Source organism: Schistosoma mansoni, chromosome 3, assembly GCF_000237925.1.
Source record: "Schistosoma mansoni strain Puerto Rico chromosome 3, complete genome".
Taxonomy (NCBI): Eukaryota; Metazoa; Platyhelminthes; class Trematoda; order Strigeidida; family Schistosomatidae; genus Schistosoma; species Schistosoma mansoni.
The window spans coordinates 23,844,295-23,867,382 of record NC_031497.1 but is presented as its reverse complement, the minus strand read 5'-3'; the positions used below and the strand labels follow the sequence as shown (position 1 = coordinate 23,867,382).

Sequence of the window (23,088 nt, the reverse complement as noted above, 5' to 3'; positions counted from 1 at the left end):
CTCCTCAGCAGTGCGCACCCACGATCCCGCACTCGCGAGATTCGAACCCAGGACCTACCAGTCTCGAGCCAGAGCCCTTAACCGATAGACCGCGAAGCCGGCATCCAACGGTGTTAATGTCTAACTTCAACTGATCCCATAATAGGACGAAACGGCCGTCCAGTGCTTCCAGGTTTTCCATGGTGGTCTAGCTTCAATTGACCCATGATTTCAACTATGAAAATACTAAATCTCCACAAAACCCCTTCTGATAATTTATTTTTTATTTTGTTTATTTACCTCCATTTTATGTATTCTGTGACGTGTTTGACTAATGTCATCCATAAAAATTGTCTGTTTTCTTAAAAAATTCACCTATCAGAGGCGATAAATAGTCAATGAAATCCCTTCTCACATCTCAGATCCATTTACAAGAACACACGATCTGTTATCTTGACAAACTTTTCGTTACACAGCAGGTGTCTCATATACACAACAACAAATACTTACCCTTCAACATTGTTCACAAGATTGAATGGCTTAATTAGTATATGGTTAACTGGAGAACGATATACCTATTTACATTCGATGATTTTGATGTTTGACTATATCTCCTTGGCAAAAGCTTGAACCAGATTGTAGAGAGAAACATTAAATTTACTTAAAATTCAGTTGCTGAGATTTTACAAATATATTTTTCCTCCTTAATGTTTTACATTAACTCGGCACCCAATTATGATGAAACTGTTCATTCATGTTTAGACAAAAGTCCCTAATATAATGTGTATTGGCTTCATCAAAACTTTAGCACAACATAGGGGAGAATAGAAATGGTTCCTTATTAAAAATCACCATTTAACTGAAATACAAAATAAAAAAATTATTGAAATTTATCTGACATGTAAGGAAGAATTTCGCAAATTAAATGATAAACATAAGTACTTTATATCTTTAGTTTTACTACGACTTAGTCCATACAAGCAAACTGTATATCCTTCATTCGAATTTTGTTGTTTAGTTTTGTAGTGTCATTTGTAAGAGCTTTATTGTTCCGCTGCTAAATGGTTTCATTGGGCATGTTTCGTTAAACAACATAGATTTTACTGAAAAATTTCATTTCAAATGTAAGATGACTTTAAATCACATTTACAGTCTACATTTTGAAACTGGTTATTTTATGACAAACATCTTATATTGAGTTTCAACAATAAATGATTAGTAGAGATCATAAGTCAATTGAAGCTAGACCACAATGGAAAACCTGGAAACATTGGACTCCCGGTTCGTCCTATCGTGGGACTCCTCTGCAGTTCGCATCCACGATCCCGCCTCGCGAGATTCGAACCCAGGACATATCGGTAACGCATAACCTATAGACAACTACACATGATTTTTCCTAGCTTTTCAATAACTTATACAGAATGTCTTCTTTTTAGAAATATCTGTGTCTCTAATTAAAGTCAATCCAGCAAGATAACCTTCTATAAACTGTTTCATTTTGTTTAATTTCCACTATGATGTGATATCAAGTTAATAACTGTTGAAAACAGCATACACTCTGTTTGATCTTGTTAGCTATGAATGTATAATAAGAATAAGTTCTTCCTGTATAGTTATTGCATCAAACCCGTGACACGATTTCTTCAGTATGACAATAAAATCGACCATTTCAATAAAAGGACAAATTGATCAAATAATGGCACGTGTCACAAATTAATAATTTACATTTCATATAGAAAAATGAGGTTATAGAATATAGTCATCATCATTACTTTTCCCTACATTTTACGATAATATTGATTGTATATTGTGACATATCTAGTTTAGTAAATAAATCGATTGTAACCTCGTGAAAAATATGAAGAACGGGTATAAATGTACTTTAAACCTCTCAATAAATGTTTATACACAATCAAGGTTTTCTGACAGCACAGCTAATGACGCTCACGTCTGTTAGTGAGATTATTTTATTTTAATTCATAAATACTCTATTCTTCATGTTAATTTCTAATAGATATTATTCATAACAATTTCCTCGACATGTCTCTTCTTTCAAACTGGAGGTAAGTGAAGAGAGAGTCTAATTAATTAACTTGTTTATTGTTATTTTTTTCACTTCAACACATTAATTACTCAAGTGGCATTAATTGTCGTATTCATTATGATATTTTATTTCCAGATGCCATCTCTGTAGGCGTAGAAGTTGGTGGTGACGCAGGTATCAAAGCAGGTCTTGGTCTTGGTGGTGGGGCAGGAGTCAAAGCAGGTCTAGTTCTTGGTAGGGGAGCAAGAACCAGAAATGGTTATCGAGATGTACGCAATCTTTTAATAGCGAAACGATTAGGTCGTGGTACAATCAGTGGAGAAGTAAGTGGTGGTAGTGAAAGTTCAAGAACCGTCAGAAGAGAAGTAATCATAGATCCCGGTCAAGAAGATTCTGAGGAAACAGTGCAACGCAAGAAAATTGTCAAAACGAGAGAGATCATAGAAGTTCCAGCTGAAGAAGAATCTTCCACAAAAACACGCAAAACGATAAATAAGAGAACTATTATTGATGATGACAGTGATTCAAGTTTTGAGATATAGAAAATCGTGTAAAGATCTACTGTATCTAGTAGTGATTTTGATGATGATTCTTTGCCATTCTTTTGTCTTACGTTTATTGTTTCACTGAGATTGACGAATGAATAAACCAATATGAATAATTATATTATTTGATTAAACAAAAATCAGATTGTTCATCTCAGAACTTTATGTCCTTTCATAAAGTAAATGTTTTATTATTTCGATTTTAATTGTTACTGTCTTTCAACTAGTAGCATTGATAAGAAACTTGTCTACTTTGAATATTGAAAATGTACAATTAATACTAATTGATGCATGTTGATTGACTGTATCACATATATGTTTTGTGGTATTGGTTATCTATCATTATAATTGTATGTGCTATGGGAAACATACTACTTATTACTAAACTTATTGTACTTTCTAAACACAAAGAAATGTAATTCAGTAATTATATAAACTACTAATTAACATTTAAATCTGTCCAAATGAAGGTGTCTATTAATATATTATTACGTCCTCGGTTCGAATCTCGTGAGGCGGGATCGTGGATGAGCACGAGTGAGGAGTTCCACAATAGGACGAAACGGCCGTCCAGTGCTTCCAGGTTTTCCATGGTAATTTAGCTTCAATTGACGCATGATCTCGAATATATAAAATTACTAAAATCTTCACGAAACCCCCTTTTGATAGTATTATCTCCATCAACTCTCCATCTTTTTCAAATAATTCAACATAGCTGAAAATATCATTCGTAGGGAATATGGAAATTCTAGTAAACGAAACAATCATTCAGGTATGTGCAGTTCTTCTAAATGTGTATATTGTTGTTTATTCGTAGTTATTGTCTTATATATCTTTTAGTTGGTAGTTATATTTGATAATATGGTTCTTAAATTGCACCCTACATCGAATATATATTCATCATGACGTAAAGGAGTATGACTGATACTAGAAATCTTAAACTCAATGGATATTTTGTAAACATTGGATTCATTTTAGTCCTTTCCTTATCGGTTTTCTGCCAAAATACATTCTATGTCTGACCATCACCATATACTACTTATATAGATATAAGTAGACCACATCACAATATGACATATTAGAAATCTTAAACGCAATGGATATTTAGTAAACTTTGGATAATATTTTATGTTCATTGACTGTCTGTTGTTTAATTTCGAACCACGTTTGTTTTGTTTCATACTTCTGTATATAAGTCAGTATGTCATTTGGTTGACACAATTATAAGTACCTGAATAGTCTTTTTGGTCGTCCAGTATAATTACACTGATGACTGTTGATTACTTATATTCACATTATATCATACCACATTATTTATATGTCAGTATTTCTCCCATCATTTTATCCACTCGAAATGCTATTTGTTTATATAACAACAATCTACTAGTTTGAAGTTCATTTTTATAAAGAGGTAAAATAAGCAAGAAGGTTGATAATAACTAGAGATCATTGAATAGTTGATTCGATTCATTTTGACACTTCTCAATTACGTGCAGTTATGATTAAACAGGCGGTCAAACTCGGTCGATGATAATTTTTGTTTATATATATTCATTTATATCTCCATAAGAATAATTAAGTGAATAGCTTATTACAGTAGAATCGAGTGTTTACTTGGAATCATTACAATCTCTTAACTAATTTATATTTGAGGGGGATTTTGTGGACATTATAACAATTTTAATAATTGAGATCATGAGTCAATTGTATCTAGACCACAATGGAAAACCTGGGAGCACTTGACAGACATTTCGTGGTGTTCAACCTTGTCTGTCGTGCGATAGTAACTCACTGAAGACAATGGTGGATGTGTCACTTAATGTCGTGCATTAGTTGAAGTTCAACATTAACACCGTTGGATATTATATATATTATATATATATATATATATATATATATATATATATATGAAGATACCAAATAAAGATCTCAGTAAATGTGAGAATTACAGAGGCATCTGTTTTCTCTAAGTACTAGGAAATGTCTTCAACAGGGTATTGTTAAACAGAATGAAGGACTCCACAGACACCCAACTTCGAGACCAACAGACTAGTTTCCGTAAGGATCGATAGTGTACAGACCAAATCGTAGCTCTACAGATCATTAAAGAACAATCAATTGAATGGAATTCATCACTCTATATCAACTTTATTGAGTACGAGAAAGCATTTGATAGCGTCGACAGTTCAACACTATGGAGGCCTCTTCGACACTACGGCGTGCCTGAGATGATAGTCAATATCATACGGAATTCCTATGATGGATTAAACTGCCAAACCAAGCATCGAGGACAGCTCACCGACTCGTTTCAGGTAAAGGATGGTGTCAGGCAAGGTTGCTTGTTCTCACCCTTTCTATTTCTCCTGATGATCGACTGGATTATGAAGACGTCAACAACTGGGGGAAGGGAGGCACGGGATACAATGGACAACTAGGATGCAGCTGGACGATTGAGACTTCGAAAATGATCTATCTCAAACGTGAAAACAAATTCATAAGAGGACGACCAGTGTAGCAGCAGTCTCAGTAGCAGTAGGTCTTAAAATACACAAAGGGAAAACCAAGACTCTCTGATACAACACGGTATGCACCAATCGAATTACACTTGACGGAGAAGCTTTGGAGGATGTGAAAACCTTTACATATCTGGACAGCGTCATCGATGAACACGCTGGATATGATGCAGATGTGAAGGCACGGATCGGCAAACCAAGAGCAGAATATTTACAACTGAAGAACATCTGGAACTCAAAACAATTGTCAACCAACACAAAGATCACAATTTTCAATACAAATGTCAAGACGGTTCTACTGTATGAGGCGGAGACGTGGAGAACTACGAAAGTCACCATCCAGAAGATACAGGTGTTTATTAACAGTTGTCTACGCAAAACACTTCAGATCCGTTGGCCAGACACTATCAGCATCAATCTACTGTGGGAGAGAACAAACCAGATTCCAGTGGAGGAAGAAATCATATATATATATATATATATATATATATATATATATATATATATATATATATATATATATCCATCCTCATCATCTTTCTTGCGTTTAATCATGAATAAATTAACATGGCCCTAGTTTAATTATCATACACTAACATTGTTATTATTATTTTAACCATGGATAATACAAACAAAAGATCACCATAGTAGTAACAAAATACTGTTTATGCAATTTGTATAGAACACGGTCAAACTGACGATATATATATTGAGATAATTTTTAGATTGTATAACAAGAAATAAGTCACAAAATCAGCATTTGTCTTCCTCCAAAATCTTATGTAGATCATTTAAATACATTTAGTGAATCATAGGATGTAATATATCAAATTTATTTTAGAGCGTTGGAGTAACACTATATATATATATATATATATATATATATATATATATATATATATATATATATATATATCTTATGCACCAGACTAATGTTCCCTACGGAAATTTAACTGTGTTTAGATATATTTATTTTTAAAGGGAATTAATAGCGTGTTGTTGTTTTAGTAGAATTTTTACCTGTGGTGAACATAAGTGGTAACTATATACTAATAAAATGTACCTTAAATGTTATATAAATTTAGGTATTGCCTTACCAATGGAGGAAATTACTGGTAGGGAGTTTTATGAAGAGAAAGAATAATTTTGTTTTCTGAAACTAGATTCAGCGATCAAAAACTATGGAAAAACTTTAGTTTTGCTGGATAAGGTAATAAGCAGATTGTAGTGAACAGGAACACGAGCGGGGACAATCGAATGTATCTACGCACAAATTACAGAGTATCTCACTAAATTCTGAAAATCATACAGTCAACAGGTAATTTGCAAAATAACAATCAATTGTCTCAGTCTTCACTGTTCCTTCTGTAAATATCAGTCCATCTTCTCTGACTTTATTGTTCATGCATTTTCGTACCGATTGCGCTTCATTCCGGTTCTTTCCTTATCGATCTTCTGCTAAATTACATTCTATGTTTGACCATCACCATATACTATTTATGTGGATATTAGTAGACCACACCACAAGATGGCCTATTTATGGTTTCACAAAAGTAAAATAATCTTTTTAAATTTTATTTGGTTACAAATTAGTAATATTATGGTATTTATCATCCCTTTATTTTTGAATGGGAGGTAATCCTTTTGGATTTCTATAAGTATTCCATGTGAAAATTGATTAATCCAGATAGAAGAAAATCTAATTTCAAGATGGTGTAGATGGCTTAAGCAAATCCAAATTTTATGACTTAATAAATCTATTCTGTGAAGTAATTATTAAAGATGTCATACAAGTAAAGTTTAGGGTATATCCTGTCGCAAAATGAATTTTAAGCTTATGTGAAGGTTATCATCTGTAAATACATGTACGGTGGTTTATTAAGAACAAAAGTAATCACTTAGACTTAGTTTGTAAATATATTGATTTTAAGAGTAATACAATCGCACTACCATCTTAATTTAAAGCATGTTTTTCTAATCAAGGTACAATTAATCTTACTTAGTGAGGAAGCAACTGTTATGAAGCGTAGAGTCTAGTACTGTGTAACGCCTATACGTGTTATTCTGGCTTTTGGACAGACTAGTTAGTTTCTTTTTCGTCTTCTTCATTCATTACCCATGCATCTTTTGACCTTATCAATTATTTGCTTATAACCTTGACTATTTTTATATGTAAGTGTGTATCACATATCTTAAACTTATTTTTATATCCAGCTATAAATAATTAGTCACACTTTATCAAGTCGAGTTGGCAAGTTTACCATCGCTTCGCTCTCACGCTTCCCATCTTAATGCCTATCTGAATGAACAAGTGTATGAAATAAATTCATCCAAACTTAATCCGCATTTGACTTCTCATTACATTCGTCGCTCAAACGAGGTTAGCATAGGTGTAATATACGAAATTAAGCGAAAGATTTATATTCATAGCACATTCATTTGTTCATTTAAACAGGGAGTCAGATCATGAGCCATCATAGATGTACGCCAAATGTTTACATTCTAATTCTTGATTACTTTCTTATTTCAAATTCACTCATACAAAAGGCATCCTACAAAAAAAACATGTTTTAACATGTAGTATTTTCTGAAGATTTTCTGAAAGAAGAACTAATTCTCAGAATTAATTTTAATAAATAGTTTATGGAATAATAGCCAATTTTCATTTGCCAGGAATAACACGGGCCATCAAGCCTCCTGTCCTTTCCAAACTGAAACTGAATCCCAGTACAAGATCATTTTGATAGCATAACAGTCTTAAAGTAGATAAAAAATGTCTAAAAGGGGGAATAACAAACAAATTTTCATAAGCAAGATTATTTCTGTCTTTACCTTAATTGATATGTTTATTTCGTGACCTGTACACTAATTTAGGCTCAAAATTCTGTTCACAGTTCGATCTAGCCGACTGTAAAAGATTATTTGTAACTTTATTATTGGGTAATTTTATTAAATTTTTGCTTGTTGTTTCATTATCATACCAAACAGGGCATCCATTAGTTACTGGTAATAAGTCATTCACGACTGAATAAAGAGGCCAACATTGAAGGGATGGACAATATTCAAACTGAAATGTTAGGAATCAGGAAAAAAATATTGATAGATGGTTAGAAGTAACAAATCATTATTGTTGTGCACAAAAAAACATAACTGGGCGAGACTAAACTATATGGACGACCTTTGAACGAATTTTAAATGACCTTGAGAAATATTAGCCAATCAGAAGACAGTTAGTGTACAGTAAAAATATATAATACAAAACTCAAAAATTAAAGGGGATACTGTTCTTTTAAATGACTCAAAAACTTCTCAAGGTCAGATATAGGTTCAGAAGTTCTAAAATCATAGTGCATCCGGTACAGGAACTCATCCATGTGGCTCCATAGTAGTCGACCTCTGGAACCATGATAAGGTCTTAAAAATTCTTTTAGCCTCGACCATATAGCTTCAATGTTGTTGGTATATTGGTATGGTTTACGGTTTAGGGTTAGAGTTAAAGTTAAGGGTTAGGGTTAAGGATGAGACTATAATTTATGGACGACCTTTGAGCGACGCTAGAGTGACTCTGAGAGTGTTAACATAATAACTAAGACTAAATGAGGGTTATAAACCTGCGTGAAGAATTCAAATTATGATTTACAGCTCATGGTTAAGGTTAGGAATTATACTTAGGGTTTTCATCACGAACTGACATCAGCTATAATGCCAAAACTCGATTTATACAAATGGATAATTGAATTTCACGCCAAAATCTGATGATTACTTCCCTTGTAGACGCTGAATTATCACGTCTTCTCTAAAATCCGTTGTAAGCCGACCGTACGTAAGCATCAGGTACGGAACTTAGCGCCGTGATCTTGAAAACCCGCGAAAGCTTCTGATTGGCTCGTCCATATAGTTTAGTCTCGCCCATAACTGCATTACATATGAGTTTATCATATCAAAATGAATAATCAATGATGACATGTAAATCCTTCAAATAACTGACGTCAGATTCCTAACTGAGTATCTAGTTTTATTAGAACTGTTAATGAAAAACCATTACACTTTCTACTAGTTTTCCCTATTGTAATTAGTTCATGGAATCCAGCACTGATTATTTCATTAATCGAAAGTGATTCAAATGAGGGAAGTTTCTCACAAAACGTTTCTTACAATGAAGATTAGTATGCAACTCTCCAAAAATAATGTTACACATTCATGTACAAAATCCATTTATTTTACAGTAAGTCAGAATAATGACATGATAAGACAACTGATTCAATAACTCCACGAATACAGCTGAGTGTACTAATGTAGAAGTCAGAAATTGATTATTTAAACTGTAATCGTCGTTTATCTGCTCTGATATATTGTTAGATTGTAAAAAGAAAATACATTTATTCCAATAAGCCAGACTGTATGCTAAGGAAAGTCCATATATATTTCCTAAACGTCATAAAAGATTTCACCGTTAATTCACACAAAAAGGACTATATAGATGGTCGAATCTATTTTAATCTGATTTTCTTTAATTTCTATATGGTTCACATTTTATTGATCTAGTGTATTTTATCATTCCAGTGTTACCTTATTCTCAATATTCGGTAACTCGATTTAAAATCAATGGTATGAGTCGATTTCACTTATTTTTATAACTAAAACAAATACTTAGGTAAAGAGCTTGATATGAACATGATAGAAATGATTAAACATCCCATAATCTTCACTGTTCATTTTAAAAAATAACGTTAAAGAAGTGGTAGATTCCCAAACGAAAGTAAATATCGCAAAATAATTGAGATTATTAAGTGACAAGAATAGCAGTTATATCCCTTTTCTAAACCGAAAAACCTAGGAATTGGAACAGTTTTTATTGTCTTTCTATTCGTAATTTCAAGTAAACACAGTAATCTCTAGTATTGCTTTTCCTTTTAAGGATAGATATTAAAATTCTCAGACACCTTAACACAAGGATCTGCTGAGTCTTTCGAACAAATTTCGAATGACTGCATGACGACTTGCGGATATGTCGTAAGTAAGGGTTAAAACCAAAAATTACTTCGAATGATTACTAAATCGATCAAAAGTCAGATTACAGTACAAATTTATTTTCAGTTCTCAAAAGTATTCTAAAAGTTATCAAGATTTGACAGAGACTTTAAAAAATTCTGGTGTTGATTGGGACATTGGAAACACCGGCGTAGCAATAGAACTATAAATTTGTTAGACAGATAACCAAGTGATTAACAGACCTATCCAAATAAACTCACTCTATCACCCGATAGAATAAAGGAGAAATAACTACGGGGTCTGCGATCAAATTGGAGCATAAGGGAGTTAAAATATATGTCAAGTCAGACGCAATAATACGAGAAAGAACTAAACAAATTCCATGTTGACCAAATGTACTGTTAATCTCTTAGAGGGAAAAGGTCTTGTGGCTCATTTCTTTACAAAGTATATGTCGACGATTTTATAAACAAATGCAACCAAACCTTAACAAATCAACCATCTAGCTAGAAAATGCGGTACATTTTAAATACTTCCATTTAAGCAACAAATGTTTTCCGTCATCCAATTTCAACAGGATTTAACATTTAAACATGTTTAAATTTGAAATAGCCGCAACGGTTTTTACAAAAGGAAATTATGGTTGATTTGGATTACGAAAAAAAAAGTAAACAATACTCTCTTACTTGAACATCTGTTCCATGTCTGAACTGTTGGAAAGTCAACGGTTGAATGTGTAAATCTGATTGAAGGCTATTTTTATAAGATTTAAATCTGCCAAATCCATCAGCAGGATAACCTGGAGCTGATTGAAATGGATAACTATTTGGAAGAAATGTTTTATGTTTTAACCATTTCCTACATTTTGGTGTCATATATTGTTCTAATATAATACGTTGATAAGTATTCGGTGAAATCCAAACAGCTTTTTGTTTTGGGACATAAATATGACCAACACGAGTGTTCGAACTAGCTAATTCAACCAAAAGTTTTTGATCATCTTTTGTAAAGTTTCTAGTTTTAGTTACTTTAAACAAAAAAAATAAATAAGTGAATACCATGATCAAAACAGTTGCATTTTTTAAAAATCTATTCAAATTAAATGAAAACAGTTAAACTCGAACAGAAGTTGATTTATAAAACTGTTGATAAAAATGAACTTTGATTCTTTTAGCATGAACATTCTTCCTTGTGTGCTGTAATGAAACATATTAACCTATCTAGTTTGAATCTAATAAAATTAGCTAATTTTATATAATCCTTTGAGGAAATCACCCAATTGCGTCACAAGACAAGCCCTCACATGGAATCCTGAAGGTCAAAGGAGAAGAGGAAGACCAAAGAATATATAACGCCGAGAAATAGAGACAGACATGAGAAGAATGAACAAAAACTGGATAGAACTAGAAAAGAAGGCCCAGGACAGAGTGGGTTGGAGAAAGCTGGTCAGCGGCCTATGCTCCATTGGGAGTAACAGGCGTAAGTAAGTAAGTAATATAATCCTTCACTGGAAACTTTCTGAAAGACAAAAATTCAAGGGGTTACAGTTATGTACTATATGAAATTCATGTCACTAAATCAAATTCATTTATTGTGATATACATGGGATAAAGCTCGTTTGATCAAATTGCTAAAGTGTTGGTTATCAGTTGTTCAAGATGTTAGATTTGATTGTTTGAAATTTGATCTGTTTTCCAATGCCATTTAATAACCAATGCGTCATTTCAGTTTCGTGTATAGCTTTCTATCAAATATTTTTAAAGTATTCCTTTGCTTTTTTTCTTAGCACTTCTATGATGTGTAGCAACATGTATCAATTCCTTGTTCTGTAGAATTTAATTTTCTAGAATTTCTTCAGATCGTGATATTAAGTCAAATGTTAATAAGATCAGTACCCTACTATCTAGAAATCAGTTAGTGATGATTAGGAACTTGTACACTTGTTAGTTACGGAAATACTAAGTCGAGAAGTTTCAACCTAAAACTTATTTTATTCCCGATGTAAATTACTTTGTCAGGAAATATTTCACTAATTAACATAAATCACACATTTTTTGGTTACAAAATGGATAGATATCGATCTTTATAAAGCACTTTATTAAAAAAAAAGTGAAAAAAAGTTTATTAATGTGCCTAAATCAATATCGCCCTGGCAACAAAAGAGTGCATATTGCTAAGTATTGAATTTTGTATAAAAATACTTTAATTACGTTTTATTGATTTACGTTTCTTAGGGAGAACATTTTGATAAGGTTTGTGTTAATAGAATACTAAAGCGTATTTAGTATAATTAGCCTTTTAAACACCTTTTTGATTGTTCGAAATTGTCTGGATATATTTTATTTAGTTTTGTGCATATTGAAATTTGATAACAGTGATATGGAATAGATAATTTAATCAGTTAGACAATACCGTTTTGTAACTAGGTAATATTTGCTATTTGAAATACTTAAAAATTCAGTTCATATATTTACATACTCATCATACATAAGAGACTGATGGAATTCAATTGATCAGAAGGGGTTTTGTGGAGATTTCAGTATTTTCATAGTAGAAATCATGAGTCAGTTGAAGCTAGATCACCATGGGAAACCTGGAAGCACCGGACGCTCGTTTCGTCCTATTGTGGGACCTTTCAGCAGTGCGCATCCACGATCCCGCACTCACGAGATTCGAAGCCAGGACCTACCAGTCTCGAACCAGAGCACTTGACCGATAAACCACTGAGCCGGTCGGCATCCAACGGTGTTAATATCTAACTTCAACCAATCCACGAAGTTTGAGCAACCGTTCACCAATTGTCTTCAGTGAGTCGTCATCTCACAACAGACGTGGTTGAACTCCACTGGTTACTGCTTCCCACTAGGACTCCAGGACATGTATCTTGAAGTCAGTCACTATTGAGCGTATGATTATAATCAGAAGGGGTTTTGTGGAGATTTCAGTATTTTCATAGTTGAAATCATGAGTCAATTGAAGTTAGACCACCATGGAAAGCCTGGAAGCACAATAGGACGAAACGGCCGTCCAGTGCTTCCAGGTTTTCCATGGTGGTCTAGCTTCAATTAACTCATGATTTCAACTATGAGAATTCGATTGAGCCAAATACTTATTTGAGCTAATCACTATTTAATGTATATATGGTAATCAGTATTAGACGAACAGATTTAAAGTTATGTAGAATTTCGTTTGAAAGTCCAAAGTAAAAACATTAAAATGAAATTGAATGAATTATTTTAACTATGTCGTTATTTGCTACAACAGACTTAACGAGTTAACACAAATACATGATAGCCGTCAGTAATGGGTTATTGTGATTATTGAATTTCATTGGGACCATGAACCGATCTAATCTAGGTCCCCATTAAAAACATGGAAGCACTGGATGACTGTTTCGTCTTAGTATGGGGCTGCTCAGAGGTGAGCCATCTACTACCCTGCTCACGGAATTGGACCTGGGACTTTCGGTTTTTCAGTGATTTAAATTTGCTTGGTTCATGATTTCAATGAAATTCAATAATCTCCACAACCCCATACTGACAATTATGATGTGATCACTAATAACTAACCTCGAGAGGAAATTCCCGGAGTTCTAGTGTGGAGCCACAACTAGTGGAGCTAATCCATGTTGGGCTTGAGGTAGTCACTCACCGAAGAAAATAGAAGGTGGTTTCACAATGTTGTGGGTTATTTGAGACTAGACATTAACACCGTTGGATGCCAACTCAGGGATCTAGATGTTAAGCATTTGCGCGTGAGATCGAAGGTCCTGCGTTCAAGTCTCGTGGGTGGGATCGTGAATACACACTACTGAGGAGTCCCATACTAGGACAAAACGGCTGTTCGGTGCCTCCAGGTCCTCATTGGTGGTCTAAGGTCGGTTATTAATTTAGATGACATACACGATATTTAAAGTGAAGTGGCGTAGGTCAAAGATTTATGGTTATCATGCAACTCAGATGTAACTACTTGTATTATCATCAAAGTTTAATTGCTAAGTGAATAATTTAAGACAGTTAATCAGTACTAATACCTACAACATCTCTCTAAATTCGTACATTTAGTATTGTATAGTGCCTTTATTATTGTATCTATTGTACAGCTAGCCTTAAATTAAGCTGAGGTAACCTAAAAATTTATTTGTCATCTAAGATCTAGTCACTATATAGTGACTTTAGGGAAATTATATCGTGAACAGTAGATTAAACAGCGATGTTTCAATTCTACAGTGAGAATCAAATCATTAGTTGACCTTCATGTAAAATCTGTTCTCTCAGTTAATCCAAAGCAACGAAACCTTGACCAAATACAAATTATCCGAGAGGGCATGCTGTTCTGAGATCTTAAGTGTCTGATGAAGCTGTGAATTGACTGACCAAAACCGTGGACTGCATTAAAACAAGGAACATTCATAAGATCAGTGTGCTCTATTTACGGCTAACGTAACAACAAATATCTGTGTAAGATATCAGAATCTTTGGAGAATTTCTGTACTTCACGATGACCTACTTTTACCAGTGAAAACATTTAATTATAAATTAAATTGAAAACTTGAAAATTGTATTCATGTGTTTACTGAAATACTTCTGCAATATAAAATCGACTTTATTCACCAAAGTAGTGAACTTACGAGTAACAAAAATATGATTTAGTGACAGCTATGAACATTAGATTGAAAATCAACGTTAAAGAAAAGGATTTCTTTGGTTTGTATGTGATAGCAGCTTATGCTGTTAGTACACCCAATATCGAAACATAAAAAAGAACTGATGGTAATTAAATGGTTCTCTTCTAAATAGAGTCCGATCCTCAAGTGAGTAATGTAGCTTAGTGGTGACGTCTCTGATCTTGAAGCTGAATGATACCTATGTGAAAAGCACGCGAAGCATCAGTCCCTTCGATACTTCAGAAACCATGTTGTGATAAGCGCTAACATGCACGAAGTCTAGGCCTATGGTTTCTTGTCGACCGACTGCATCCAACCAAGACGTGACAATGAATTTGTTGAGAAACGTTTTTGTAATCTTAATTTAATGTGAGTTGAAAAACGTATATCAAATATACAGTGAATTATATACAATCATACTGAATCCCTACATATGTTTGAAGAAATAAAAGTAAAATAGAACTTACACTTGTCAGCTCTCCGTTCTCGACCAGAAACTACGATAGCTGCATAGTAACGGAGATTCTCAAAACTAGATGGTTTTTCCATATTAAGGATGGGACACTTTGGAAATGGCCAACTGTAGGGTACAAGAACACAATCACCTTGTTCAATAGAGTGTCTGATAGCGTGCTCTAAGTCAATGATTTCAGTTATATCAAACCATTCGTAATGAAATGTATCCGAATTCGAGGTAGTAGCTCTAGATTTTCGCAAATCAAAGCTTGTTAAATTGTGTATGGGACCGAATCGTACAAAAACTTGATCTACAGGTAGATGGGGTTTCTGGAACAATAACACAACGAATTGAATGTGTAGAATAACTTATGGGAAAAATTAATGTGTTAAACTTTATTTTTAGTGTTTTCTCATAAATTTTTATATTCTTTAACAGAACCTAATCGTGGTGACTAGAATCTAAAAACAAATGTTCGAGCAGTTAGTGAATGAATGGAAAATAGCGTGAATGAAACATTTTGAAAAAGCCAACGAATTTGTAAATATCAATGCCAGGGTTGGACTTGATAGTTTCAAGTAAACTGAACATTAGATAGAAAGAAGTGACTACCATTAAGTCATGAAACGTCGGAAATACAATTTTCCTACTCATTGGGATATAAACCTTTTTTATTATTATCATAACAAACTATTTCTGCGGACAGTCATCAAAATCTAAACTGTAATATCAACCTAGGTATGATTATCGAGGTTTGACTTGATAATTTCAAATAAATTGAGCATTGTGTACATTCTTGATGATGAAATATGTATTTAAAAGATTTCGATGAACAAACAGTTGAGATTTTCTGAAGTCTCGTGATTGAGTGTAAGGCACCTCTTCATCGAATATATAAATAAATAATTCAAATGAAGCCACTTTTAGATAGTACAGAGGAATGTTTAGTAAAACCAATCAAAAACAGGTTTGATCAAGCCAATCTCATGTCACTCCGGTCAAGGTTATTCATATTTTTATAAGACATGCTCGTGCATTTATGTCTATGTTATGGGGTGTGGAAAATGCTACATTTTCCATGTGAAAAGGTAGAGTTGAGTATGTGTGATGATCGTGTGAGATGTGGATAGAATCAGAAATATTAGCTCGGATAGATGGCTAGAGTAGGATGGATAGTAAGTTCTTCTTTTTGACCGGGGCCAGTAGGATATAGCAATACATGGAAAGCTTCACCTACTCGCCTTTCGTTGTAATTAGAATGTCTTTTAATATTATTTTGATATCGTCATGATGGTTACTGAAGACAGCATCCACTGCTATTAGCGATCTAATTTGGAGTCCTTTAAGTTCTATAGGATTATTAGGTGGTTTTTTGAGTACCTAAGACCTTTGACAAAATTCTACGAAACGACTCTTCTATACAGAGGATATCACAGTCCTAATTTGTAGAAGCAATTCTGTGTTCACATAGAGAGGATCTTATCTTTTATGCAAACGAAAGCATTTTGTTATGTCTTTTTCCCTGTCAAATATCACGTGACCAAATCGCCAGTTAAATAGCACGAATAGCCTAGAGTCAACTCTGAGTCCTTGTCGGTTCTTCTTGCCTTGCTTTGTCCGTTGAGTCCAGGACACAATCTCATCTTTCACTGTATGAATCATGTATTTCAGACATACGCAGATTGAGGATAACTTAAGAGTAGTAATGGTCAGTAGATCAAATCAAAGCTTATGATGAAAGTAATATGGATATACATAAAATCTAGTTACCTATTAGTGACCCTTACTTACTTACTTACGCCTGTTACTTTCAATGGAGCATAGGCCGCCGACCAGCATTCTCCAACCCACTCTGTCCTGGGCCTTCTTTTCTAGTTCTATCTAGTTCTTGTTCATTCTCCTCATGTCTGTCTCCATTTCTCGACGTAAGGTGTTCTTTGGTTTTCCACTTATATTTTGGCCTTGAAGATTTCAAATGAGGGCTTGTCTTGTGACACAATTGGATGATTTCCTCAAAGTGTGCCCAATCTACTTCCAGCGCTTCCTCCTGATTTCTTCCTCTACTGGATGGAATCTGGTTTGCTCTCTCCCACAGTAGCTTGTTGCTGATAGTGTCTGGCCAACGGATCCGAAATATCTTGCGTAGACAGCTGTTAATAAACACTTGTATCTTCTGGATAATGGCTTTCGTAGTTCTCCACGTCTCCGCCCCATACAGTAGAACTGTCTTCACATTTGTATTGAAAATTCTAACCTTGGTGTTGGTTGACAATTGTTTTGAGTTCCAGATGTTCTTCAGTTGTAAATATTCTGCTCTTGGTTTGCCGACTCGCGTCTTCGTATATACATCAGATCCACCGTGCTCATCGATGATGCTGCCCAGATATGTAAAGGTGACCCAATAGGAAGATATGTAATACATTCTATAAATAGTTTCTAGCAGTTGCCGTTCATTTGTTCTTCGCTGGGATGTGACAATTTAAAAGGGTGTTATTTGTTTCGTAATATACTTTAATTCTGTATTTTAAGACTCTGTAGTGCTTCTGTTGTACCATGAAGATATGGTTAAGCTACAGTATCAATATATAATACTTCATTCAAACTACTACTCAGTAATAAATCGTCTCGTTTTACTACACTTTCAGTAATGTTCATAAGAGAATTATCAAATTCTAAGATGTTAATAATAATCTCATGTTTGTTTTGCCTGTCCTCTTTGTGTATAATAATTCGATCTTCTAAAAAGATGTAATCAACCCTTCTAAATATGAGAATTTTTGTGCCCAGTTATTTCCATTTAAATCCAGTTTTAATGTTTTTGCTCTTCAGGATTTACAGATAAGTATCCCATTTTACGTACAGGTAAACTCTACTTGCGACCGACGTATTTATAAAAGTGACATGAATAACAGTTTATAAATTATTATAGTCATTGGCACCAGAAACAAAGTTATTGAAAGTATGCTGAGCATTATATATTGTACCAAAATATAATATTGAATAAAGCCATTAATAATAATAAATAAAAGTATTAAACAAGTCAGTCCTCTCTTTGCACAACAGTGAGGTTAGTATAAAGCTCTCAAGGAAGAGTACTTCCATATTCATGAACGGTTACTATCAGAGCAGGAACAATTGAATGTTGACCCATAGATAACAGAATAACACAAGATGGTATTCACAGAATTCAAGTATGGAAATACCAAATTTAATCATCAACACTCTAACGCATATATGATGCTTAACAGTCATACACTTAAGTTTTAGTACTTCGAGTTACGATGCAAGTAGTAAGGACCTTGGCATTTCCCTTTAAAAAGATCAAATCATCAGTGATATGGGATATAGATTTTCCGAATGACCCTAATTTAATCTCATTTTAGTAACTCTAGTTATTTTTAACAAATAAATACTGGAAAAATCGGATGTGTACGTCATCTAAATAAATTTCTCAAGATACTCGTTAAATAAAAAAACATTACAGTTGGCTGCGCTGCGTTAACAGAATACAAAAAGTGGTATTATGGACAAAAACTTTTGATTTAAAAAATTACTTACAACAGTTTGAATTGAACCCAGGTAGTAATGACCATCTGATAATCTCCTCGCTAGTACCTTTTGGTTGTCAAGGAGATTTGATATTTGAGCATAATCACCAGTAAACCAGTTAAATAAACACTTTCTCGAGTTCGCTTCATCTTTAGCTGACTCATAAATCCTACGATTCAAATCATTTACTAGTTTTTCATTGACAGATACACGTGACCACAGATGAGGATGAATACAACAATCGGAAGTATCAAAAGAATTGGGGCACGTATGTGGTCTAAAATCTTTAAAAAGAGCCAACAAAATCAACTGTGTTTTAAAACTTTATTTGATGCGGAAGTTTGCTGCTGAATAGACTTCAGAAAATATAAGACACCATAGACCTCATAATACATTCTAAGGTCTTTCACAATCTATATTTAACCAGACACTTTAATAAATAGAAAAAAATTAAATAGTAAGTATTTCATTTTGATGAAATCCGAAATTCATAATGATTTGCCTGCTAAGACTTTAGAAATCGTTAGATAAATATTATTTAGCAATAAAAACCATTTTGGCTTTTTAGACTGGTTGAGTTTATATCTAAAAATGCACAGATAGTCTCATGGTAATGTAATTAAGTGTGTAATAAAAAACTTGGAACTTTTATATTTAATACTAACCTTGAGTCTATATAAAATAAAGCACATATACATGTATGCATAATTTTTAGAACAAACTGTAATTATTTTTCCTGTTTCTAACTTTCGTCAGGCACATTTATTGTAAAATTAGTAAACGGTATGCAGCGTTTATAAATATTGTATTGGGAATATTCTGACCTACTAACATATTTGAGAAGATTGATGCTCTTTTGAATTAAGTAGCTACATTTTTGGAGAAGGCGAGAATTTATTGAATTAATTTTAAAACACTTTGGATAGTAGTTTTCATTTCACTTGACCAAAAGCTGAGGTCTTTTACAACTTCTATAAACATAACGATTTAACTGGATCCCATTACCTCTGACTTTAACGTTTCTATTTTGATAGATTAATCTGGTTTCATACTGTTATCTTTTGATGAACTATCAGATGTCTTATAACATTATTTCAAATTAACTGTATTAGCGTAAGTTGAGATATTTCAGAAATTTAATTTAATATCAATCGAGATATCAAAAACATTATTATATTTATTGTTGTTATTTATTTGTAATTACAAAGGTATACGACGGTAGTGATACCTGTAGTGTGAGACAAGTCGGTTTCACACTACAAATGTTTGACAATAGATGTAGGTGAGCCTGATCTAACAAAAACAATTTTGAGTAAATCACAGAATCTCGATGAATACTCGGTGGTAATTTTTAGCTGATTTGCCACAGCAGTGCTTATTTGCTTTGAAAACGCCCTGCAACTACATGAATTATGGTGTAGGTATAGAACATGGCAGCCTTGTTTCCATGAAAGCTATATTTAAAAGAGTTAAAAATAGCTTAAATTTGTGTTTATTCTTCCTGAGTAAATTTATTGTTCAGATTACAAGTAGCCCGCTATAATTACCGATTTTTGCGGTACGTTGGTCCGAATAACGATGTTTGGGTGAAAATAGTTAAACTACTTTTGATAGTCTAAACGAAATTTACAGAACCAAAAATCTACCCGAACATTCAAAATTACACAGTTCTTTGTTAACTAAACTATCAAACACAAATAATCTTTCTTTTGACCACGAAAAAGTGTTCCTAACAGCTTTGGTGTGAATTTACAATTTTTACACATTGGTTTATTAGATATAAATTATTTCTTTTACACATAGTAACTAATACTTACATCTATCAGTAAATTCAGAAGAGGCTGACAGTGTTGGCTTCATTAACACAGACTCATGCTCTTTAGAATCACTCACAACGTAAACTTTTCCGCAAGGTAATTTGATGGACTGTGAATAATTAGTAAATGACAACATATGAATTTGTACTTCTTTGGACCGTTTTGATGTTCTCAAATGACTAAAACCACGTTCATTTTTGCCCATTAACCATGTAGTGCAACCATTTGAGCATGTTTTGACAAATGAACATAATCGAACAATAGCGAATGTTCCAGATGCTAACTCAGAAATGCTTTTAAGGATTTCAATTCCAGAGAGATCAGTTTCAGAAAATGGTACATGTTCGTTAGCCACAGTCTGTGAAGGTAAAATAAATTGAAGCAATAATAAATAGTGGTGCTTAGAGTTTTTCGTGATTACAAAAACAGACATTGTACCGTTAAAAAATCACGTTAAAATAATTGTGGGAATCAAATTGTGCCCAGAAAACACAGACGTTTAGGACTGAAGGCTTTATAGTTGCGCAAAAAACATGACAGAGTAAAAAACGCCATGTAAAAGCCCGAAAGTATTTTTGTATCGCATTTTGTGAGATTAATTCAGCATAAAAGAATTAGCTATAAGACGAAGTTCGGGACAAGACGATGTCTTTTATCTCCGTATTGTTTTCCAACTTGGCTTTCAACAATTTCAAAATGTGTGTGCAAGAAAATTAAGGAAACAAAACCTGGGGTTCTCACATAATAAAAGACAGCATAGAACGACGTAATTTTGATGAATTAGAAAAAGAGTCAAGTCTATTAGCCATATATGCGACTGAAATAAGTAAGTTTATTGGAAACTTTGTCTTTTAGATTAGTGAAGGGATCTCGTTGTTCGAAAAACCCCCTTATTTGGGGTGCGAGTTCAAAGCAACAGACGGAATTTTTAAAAATAGTTTACGATGTAACTTAAGGACATGGATTCAAGCAATAACGCCTTGTTCCATTTATGGAACAAACACTTTTGAATTTTTTGGAAGAGTATGAGGTAGATGTCAAGGAAATGTTCCTAACTTTTTCAAAAGAGAAATATCAGAACGCCCTGAGTCTTTTTGATGTCTTACTGCATTCTGAGTTGGCCCATAACAATACCATTTATCGTATGGAGAAAAACCACTGTGCTTTGCTTTACATTATCTAAATTTATAATTTGGACATAATAATAAGTAAGGAAATTAAACATGAACATTAACAAGACTTAAAGGCTGATCATACGAACATCTTTTGTACTTTTAAAACGTGCCCGTTTGTTTTAAAAGCAATCAACTATTTATTCACAAACTTCCAAATGTAAATGATACAATCACTTGTATTGAATTAAATATTGTTGAATGTTGCTAAAAAGGAAGAAAGTAGGGTCGCTTACTTTTTCAGGAACTATAAGCCTGATATGAATAGATGCTTCGATGCTAAGGTGCGTTATTTTATCCAGCAAACAGCTGTCGCCCTCGAATTTGTAGAGAATTGTTGTTGGAACAAATAAATAAATTTCAAAAGCTTTGTCCGAAGCGAACTGATCGAAATCAAAGTTCAGGGCTGTTTCAGGTTTTTCTAAGTGTTGAAATGTTTTGACCCATCTAAGGGAAGCGCGTATGTTTTTTTCATCACATATGATGAATTCTTCGCAAAACGTTGTTGGATTCTGAAAAATGCAATTAGCGATTGGATTACAAAAAAGAAAAGACATACTGAGGCTGAGAGTGCAATATTAAAACGATACTTTTTGTTGTGAATGAGTTTGAGTAGTGATAACTTCAATAAATTCAGAAAATAGTAATTACGTATCCATTCGTCAACTATCCAAATCATTATTGTGTAACCAGAAATAGGCCATAATACGCTTTCCTTGTAGCAACCCATAAGGATTTCGATGTTTATTCAAAATAGACTCTGACTGTTAACGTCTAATTAGATGTCAGAAAAATTTGAACTTCCTGCATGACTGATATTTCGCGATCACCAAACTTATGTTTAGTATCATAGGAACCTGGACGGCGAACAGATGTAGTAGCAATATCAAAGACGCCGTATCAATTTTCTTGATTTTCAGAAAGAAATTTATCACTTTGAAAACTGAAAATTAAAGATTCAACTAGCTGAAATACATCGGAGATATATCTGCAATAACAGGTAAACAAATTCAAATAATCCATGCGGCGACAATGGAGATAAACAACAGAAATTGCGTTTTCGTGATTCCAAAATCCCGGAGTTTAAGAACATGAATAATGGAGTATCGCTTGATTCGTGTCTATTTGAGGCATGTTTTGCTTAAATATTTAATAAATCTGACGAAATGAACTATTCGATAGATTGATGCACCCTCCAGATCAACAGCTTGTCTGGTGTTGCACATTACTAGGGTATAATAGTGATCGACTGATGTGAGGATTATGTTAAATATGACGATGGACAAGAAACAAGAGAACCGGACACGGCAAGTGAACAAGTATCTTGTATCTGATGGACCTAAAGATGAACAAA

The 23,088-nt window shown here is 33.5% G+C and overlaps 2 protein-coding genes across 2 annotated transcripts in view; one reads left to right on the top strand and one right to left on the bottom strand.

The window, feature by feature from the left end:
* Positions 1–2,565, top strand: part of Smp_018880 (hypothetical protein) — a gene marked incomplete at both ends in the record, with an annotated part of 3,011 nt that extends 446 nt beyond the window's left edge. Inside the window, one exon of the mRNA XM_018799724.1 lies at positions 2,159–2,565. Coding sequence (XP_018651484.1) covers positions 2,159–2,565 — 407 coding nt within the window. The remainder of the gene's footprint in view (positions 1–2,158) is intronic.
* Positions 2,566–7,697: 5,132 nt separating this feature from the next.
* On the bottom strand, positions 7,698–22,464 carry Smp_018870 (hypothetical protein; the record flags this gene model as incomplete). Its single annotated transcript, XM_018799723.1, has 8 exons — positions 7,698–7,858; positions 7,914–8,148; positions 10,760–11,100; positions 15,207–15,525; positions 18,755–19,029; positions 20,563–20,920; positions 21,971–22,246; positions 22,294–22,464. The coding sequence occupies 7 exons, from the start codon at positions 22,462–22,464 to the stop codon at positions 7,915–7,917; spliced, it is 1,974 nt and encodes a 657-aa protein (XP_018651483.1). The 3' UTR covers positions 7,698–7,858; position 7,914.
* Positions 22,465–23,088: the final 624 nt, after the last annotated feature.